Here is a 7,500-nt window from a genome sequence, read left to right as displayed (position 1 = left end):
TACACAGGCATGGTGTAGGCTACCTGTCAAGCTGGTTCCTGCGGCGAGCTAAAATGACACTCCATCCGTCAAGCTGTCATGTGATTCCTTATTTCCTGAGTCACTTTTGCATGACAGGAGAGCAGAGTTCAGCTCATGAGGGAATGACGGATATGAGGCGGAAATAAGCGGTGTATGTTGGTTATGTTGGCTCGTTATTCTTCTGATAAATTCCTGTGCAAGGGCGACGAGAAACTTAAGAATGCAAATACGAATACATGCAATAGTGATGATGATGGTGATGATTCATGATTCATGATGATGATGATGATGATGATGATGATGATGATGATGATTGATGATGATGATGATGATGATGATGATGATGATATTAATAATAATGATAATGATTATGATTGATGATGGTGATAGTAAGGGTTATGATAATGATGATGATAATAATAATGATACACAAAATAAGAAAAATAATAACAATAAAAAACTAAAATGATGATAATGAAAATAATAATAAAACACAACAACAACAACCTAGAAGTAACCATCCCAATCACACGCCCACAACCACGAAACAACCCACCATTTGAATATCACTGGCGAAGAAAACGAGGTGCCGAGATTTGTGAGGTCGTGAGATTCCAAGAGATTCCATGGGATTCCAAGAGATTCCATGAGGTTCCACGAGATTCCAAGATATTCCAAGAGGTTCCACGAGATTCCATGAGGTTCCACGAGATTCCAAGATATTCCAAGAGGTTCCACGAGATTCCAAGAGATTCCATGAGGTTCCACGAGATTCCAAGATATTCCAAGAGGTTCCAAGAGATTCCAAGAGGTTCCACGATATTCCATGAGGTTCCAAGATATTCCAAGAGGTTCCACGAGATTCCAAGAGATTCCAAAAGATTCCAAGAAGTTCCACGAGATTCCAAAAGATTCCAAGAAGTTCCACGATATTCCAAGAGATTCCAAAAGATTCCAAGAAGTTCCACGATATTCCAAGAGATTCCATAAGATTCCAAGAAATTCCATGAGATTCCAAAAGATCCACGAGATTCCAAGAGATTCCAAGGAAAGATTCCATGATTCCAAGAATTTCCACGAGATTCCAAGAGATTCCAAGAGATTCCAACAGATCCTATGAGGTTCCAAAAGATTCCAAGAAATTCCAAAAGATTCCGAAAGATTCCCTGAGATTCCAACATCAGGGAGCGAGACAATGAGGTGATGTTGCCTTCGCCTCCGAGTCTCGTGGAAGATCGATGCCCAGAGAGACACCGGCGGTCACCTGGTCACGTGTTCTTGTGTCTCTTTCTCTCTCTCTTTCAATTTCTATCTTTCTCTCTCTTTCTTTTTTCTATCTTTCTCTCTCTTTCTTTTTCTATCTTTCTCTCTCTTTCTTTTTCTATCTTTCTCTCTCTTTCTTTTTCTGTCTCGATCTAGCTTTCTCTGTCTCTGTTTGGCTCTCTTTCTTGATGTCGTATTCTTTCTGTCTGTCTATTTGTCTGTCACTGTCTCTATCCCTGCATCTTTCTCTCTCTCTCTCTCTCTCTCTCTCTCTCTCTCTCTATCTATCTCTCCCTCTCCATCCTTCCCTCCCTCTCTATCTCTCTCTCTCTCCCTCTCCGTCCTTCCCTCCCTCTCTATCTATCTCAATCTCTCTCCCTGCCACACACCTTGGCACTTACACTTTCTTCCTCCCCCCCCCCCTTCCCTAATTCCCTCCCCCCCTCCCTCCCTCCCTCTCATCTCTCATCGTATTCTCGCGTGAGGACACAGAGGGGGGAGGGAGGGGGGAAGGGAGGGGAGGGGGGCGGGGGTACTAGTGATCTGGGTGCCGTCCCATCCCTCGCTATCCGGCCATTACCGGAACCAACAACGCCGCTGTGACCTTATCCGAACTATTGGCGAACTCTTCTCTTTCCTTGCATTTTATTTTTCCTTTTTCCTTTTTTCTTTTTTGTTACTGAATTAAGAGCAGTTTGTTAAAAGTGTTCGAAGCCCGTTCCGGTGAATATTAATTTTTGCGGACATACATACACACATACATACGGAAACAGGTATAAATGCATATCTGTTTATCTGTCTGATATATATATATATATATATATATATATATATATATATATATATATATATATATATATATACATATATATATATATATATATATATATATATATATATATATATATATATATATATATATATATATATATATATATATATATATATACATTCATCTAGCTGATACAAATGCATTTATCCATCTGATATATACACATTTATCTATCAGATATAAATACGTTTATCTATCAGATATAAATACGTTTATCTATCAGATATAAATACGTTTATCTATCAGATATAAATACGTTTATCTATCAGACATAAATACGTTTATCTATCAGATATAAATACGTTTATCTATCAGATATAAATACGTTTATCTATCAGATATAAATACGTTTATCTATCAGATATAAATACGTTTATCTATCAGATATAAATACGTTTATCTATCAGATATAAATACGTTTATCTATCTGATATAAATACGTCTATCTATCTGATATAAATGCATTCATCTATGCTATATGAATACATTTATCTATCTGATATATGTACACTTATCTATCTATCTATCCGGTAGATATACATGCCCAGTCTGATATACCTTTATTTTTGTTTATATGCATGTCCGTAGAGTGAATATTCATTGGGTCGAGTTTCGCGCATTTTTAACAAACCGACCGTTAGATTAGAGAAAGAATCTTCATTCCGTGATTTTCTCATGATTCGGATTAGAAAGACAAAGATTCTCCCAACTCGTAATTCGGATTGGAGGCAAAGAATATCCATTTCGTGATTTTTCGTGATTCGGATTGGAAAGACAAAGAATCCCCCATCTAGTGATTCGGATTGGAGGCAAAGAACATCCATTCCGTGATTTTCTCATGATTCGGATTGGAGAGGCAAAGAATCCCCCATCTAGTGATTCGGATTGGAGGCAAAGAACATCCATTCCGTGATTTTCTCATGATTCGGATTGGAGAGGCAAAGAATCCCCCATCTAGTGATTCGGATTGGAGGCAAAGAATATCTATTCCGTGATTTTTCGTGATTCAGATTAGAAAAACAAAGATTCTCCCATCTTGTGATTCGGATTGGAAAGAGAAAGAATCTCCACCTCGTGTTTCTCTCGAGATTCGGATTAGAGGCAAAGAATATCTGTTGTGATTTTTTTCCTGATTCGGATTGGAAAGAGAATCTCCAGCTCACGATTCTCTCACGATACGGATTGGAAAGACAAAGAATCTCCAGTTCATGATTAACGGCCAGTTTGCTAAAATTGTGCCAGGCCCGACCCAATGAATTTTCATAAATACAGACGCAGAAATAAAGGCATATCTGTCTTTATATCTGATAGATATACATTTAACTATCTATTTGCCCGGTTGATATGCACGTCTAGACTGATAGATATGCATTTACTTCTTTATTTATGCATGTTAAGTATACGAATATTCTTTGGGTCGGACCTCGCACAATTTTAACAAACCGGCAGTAAGATTGGAGACAGAAAGAACCTCTATCTCTCTCCTTTCTGTTAATAAGGTAGTTTTCCCTGAGGCCAATGTGACGTATTAGCTTAAGGATAACGTTTCGGGTTAACTAATCTCCTGAGCGATGTTATTAGCTAATCATTTTTAAGTTCTTTCCATGTCTTCATGTTCATTTCTAGAAAAAAATATATATACTTATAAACAATCCTAAAGTGTTTATTTCATTCATCTCTAGATAAAAAATATACTTATAAATAATCATAAAGTGTTTATTTCATTCATTTCTAGATAAAAAAAAATATACTTATAAATAATTATAAAGTGTTTATTTCATGTTTATTTGTATTCAATATATTTATTTTCTTTCCTTTCTGTTAATAAGACGGTTATCTCTGCGGACCACGTGACGTATTAGGTTAAGGATAACGTTTGGGTTAACTAATCTCCTGAGCGCTGTTATTAGCTAATCGTTAAAGTTGATAATCGTTGTAAATCGTTTATAATTAATATTTGAGCTCATAGTACCCTGTGGAAGAAAATCTGATCTTTTATACCTTTTACTCACGCACTTGCAACTACCTCTTCGACTAATGTATTTCTACTCTACAAACTCCATTTTTTTCATTATAAAATAGATTAAATCTTTCATTAATCATATTTTTTTTCATGGTAAGAAATGCCCTAATTAGAAAAAAAATATTAAGTCTAAAATATTGCTTACGTAACCCGCAAGCTTATTAATTAAATCCCTTATTACGTTAAGCGCTTTTAATTTATGCCTTGTCTATCAATTCTTTTTTTTTTTTTTTTTTTTTTTTTTTTTGCTAAATTAATTCGTATCTTCATCTTATCAATTCAAAAACGAAAAAAATAAGTCCTACTTCCCTTAAGTACAGCAGTCTCCACTTGTTGTCTTCATGGCATACAAATAAATTAAATTATTCTTCACTTAAACACGGTTTCTTCAGATATTAATTTCCTATATCTTATTTCCCTCTTGTTTTTTCCTCTTATTTTCAAGAGAGCGAAGTAAAATTTTTGTCCCTTGCAAAAGGGTTGCGTGGACACGTGGATAACAACATATATATTTTTTTCCTTTTTTTTCTTTCTCTCTCCCCAGTCACTCTGCAGACATCTACCCTCACGGAAAGGTAGTCACGTGACACGGAGGAAACACGAACGGGAGAGAGGTAAACAATAACAAAAACACCGCACATTAAAGGCAAAACAAATCCTCCCTTTCTTTACGTTATAGTTAGAGCAACATACACTCCCGGAGCACACTTGGGACACGTAAGAGTGAGAAGGGTGTAAGGCAATAACATACCCCAGTCACCCTTTAGCAAGAAGGCCACAGCTGACGACATCCTGCTCGCGGCCTGACTCTCAGCTGACTGATGAGAGGGCCAGCTTCTTGCCTCCTGCGTGTGTGTGTGTGTGTGTGTGTGTGCGTTCGTTCCGGGTTTGTTTTTGTGGTCGTTTGTGAGGGGGTGTTAGTGTGTCTGTGTTTGTGTTTGTGTGTTTGTAGGTGTGTGTTTGTGCTTGTGTTTAAGTGTTTGTGTGTGCTTGTGTTTGTGTGTGTCTGTGAGCTTGTGTGCGTCTGTGTGCTTGTGTGTATGTGTGTGTGTGTGTGTTTGTGTGTGTGTGTGTGTGTGAGTACCTGCATGTGCAGATATAATACTGTATGTTTGATTGTTTTTCAAGATTTCAGGTTTGTATGGTTTGTATGTGAGCTTATGTATATACATGTATATGTTCGTGCTTGAGTATGTGCAACTATATTGTTTGTGCGTGACGCCAGGACGCAAACAATCTCAGAAAATAAACTCATAAACACGAACCCATTTTTCATGAAAGGAAAAGCAAAGATAAAACGAAGGAATAAAACCCACGTGAATATTCTTTTCTATCTTTCTCTTCTTCGCCGTAATAATGGTATTTGAGGGTCGGCAACTTTTCTGAAGCCTGTATCTGGGCTTACTTCCGGGATGGTCGTTATATAAGGATAATCACCCTTCTCATCTCATTTGAAGTTCTTTCCATGTCTTAATGTTCATTTCTAGAAAAAAAATATATACTTATAAACAATTATAAAGTGTTTATTTCATTCATTTCTAGAAAAAATATATACTTATAAATAATTATAAAGTGTTTATTTCATGTTTATTTGTATTCAATATATTGTATTTTGTATAGTGTCTCTCCAGTATGCTTGTTTCCAGAATATTGTATCTTGTATCATGTGTTTTCAGTTTATTCCTTTCTTAAATCATTGAAGGAATATCTATATGGCAAAACACAATAGCAGAAACCCCACTATATAACACTATAGGCCTATCTATAAACCTATCTATTTTTCCCTTTTCTCTCCATTGTCCTGTGGCGTCGCGTGGCTTATGACGTCAGTGGCGTGGATATTTTCTCTGTCTTTGTGGATCCTTCTTATATGATTGGTTTCGTGTGCTGTGGCTGACTTTTGAGGATTTTATTATCATTATTATTTTATTATCATTATTATTATCTTCGGTGGAATGAACGACTGAGGGAAATATTGTCTGAATGCGTTGCCGCTGAGGTTAGATGTCTCGTTAAGACGTGTGAACTAATTCAACGAAAAAAAACAGCAATATACATCAACAATAAACCATATTATGAAAAGAAAAACAGTAATAATAACCTTAGAAAAAAGAGGTTTTGTGGAATCGTAATAAAATCCACGTGTCCATCTATTTAACCCATTGAGACCGAGGAAGGATTTTTAACGGGTTGGAATGCTTTTGGGTGAGGAAATGCAGGATCAGAGACGTGCAGGATGGTATCACGGTGCGGACCACGTTAGGAGGAGGAGGAGGCGGTACTGGGTGAGGAGGAAGAGGAGGAGGCGGTACTGGGTGAGGAGGAGGCGGTACTGGGTGAGGAGGAGGCGGTACTGGGTGAGGAGGAGGCGGTACTGGGTGAGGAGGAGGAGGAGGAGGAAAGAGAGGGGGAGGAGGAGGAGGTGGTGGTAGGAGAGCAGGAGGAGGTGGTGGTGGAGGAGGAGGAGGCGGTACTGGGTGAGGAGGAGGAGGAGGTGGTACTGGGTGAGGAGGAGGAGGAGGAGGAAAGAGGGGAGGAGGAGGAGGAGGTGGTGGTGGGAGAGGAGGAGGAGGAGGAAAGAGGGGAGGAGGAGGAGGTGGTGGGAGAGGAGGAGAAGGTGGTTGTTGGTGAGGAAGAGAAAGAGGTGGACGAAGAAGAGAAGGGGGGGTGGGAGGGGAAGGGGGAAGGAAGAGAAGGAGATGGTGGTGGGAGAGGAGGAGGAGGAAGAGGGGGGAGAACGAGGAGAGAGGGAGAAAGAGGAGAAGGGGGAGGAGGAGGACGAGTGCTCCCCCTCCCCCTCCACTTCCAGATTTCCCCTGGCACAATGACCTGACTTGATCCCCGAACGCTAACACTACGTCATCGCCGCCACTGCAGATCCAACTCTATGCCACGACGTCCTAAGAACCAAAATCCTATATATCTTCGGAAGACGACCCAAGTACCACGATACCCGCAGGACCGTTCACCTTCCCGCCCCGCCCCCCTCACCCCCCATCAGCCCAGGTAAGCATCCCCTGCCAAGGCCGCCCACCGCCCTCGCCTACGCCCGCAGTGACTCACAGCCTTGCGGGCGTATCGACCCACCAAGGGCAAGGGTGACCCAAGGTCCTATTTTTAGCCTCACCGTCACCTGGGGGAGGCAGGAGGGGAGCCCCCGGGTGTTGCAGAGTCCTGTTGATGCTTGGATTCGCGTGGATCTGCGTGGGTTTGGGCGGATTCGCGTGGATCTGCGTGGATTTGCGTGCGTCTGTGTTTCGCTTCAGTTCCTCTTCCTCTTTGTTTATTTCTCCTTCCCGCGGATGTCGAAAGGACTTTTAGACTGCATGTTCAGCTCGGAGTTACTAACGCGGTTGGTTCC

The 7,500-nt window shown here is 40.1% G+C and overlaps 1 protein-coding gene across 7 annotated transcripts in view; it reads right to left on the bottom strand.

Moving 5' to 3' along the window:
• The window catches only part of LOC113821136 (zinc finger protein 474), a 98,103-nt gene that overhangs the window by 77,831 nt on the left and 12,772 nt on the right, over positions 1 to 7,500 (bottom strand). The window contains exon 1 of one of the 7 annotated variants that reach the window (XM_070134748.1): positions 4,891 to 5,079. The exons of 3 other annotated variants lie outside the window; for them this stretch is intronic. In XM_070134748.1, coding sequence (XP_069990849.1) covers positions 4,891 to 4,930 — 40 coding nt within the window. In that variant the 5' untranslated portion in view covers positions 4,931 to 5,079. Of the gene's footprint in view, positions 1 to 4,890; positions 5,080 to 7,500 lie in introns of those variants that run through there. 3 more of the 7 variants (XM_070134752.1, XM_070134754.1, XM_070134755.1) reach the window with 3 other exon arrangements.

This window comes from Penaeus vannamei, chromosome 20, assembly GCF_042767895.1.
Source record: "Penaeus vannamei isolate JL-2024 chromosome 20, ASM4276789v1, whole genome shotgun sequence".
Classification (NCBI taxonomy): domain Eukaryota; kingdom Metazoa; phylum Arthropoda; class Malacostraca; order Decapoda; family Penaeidae; genus Penaeus; species Penaeus vannamei.
Note: the sequence above shows the minus strand (reverse complement) of the source record. Positions and strands in the feature narration are given on the sequence as shown.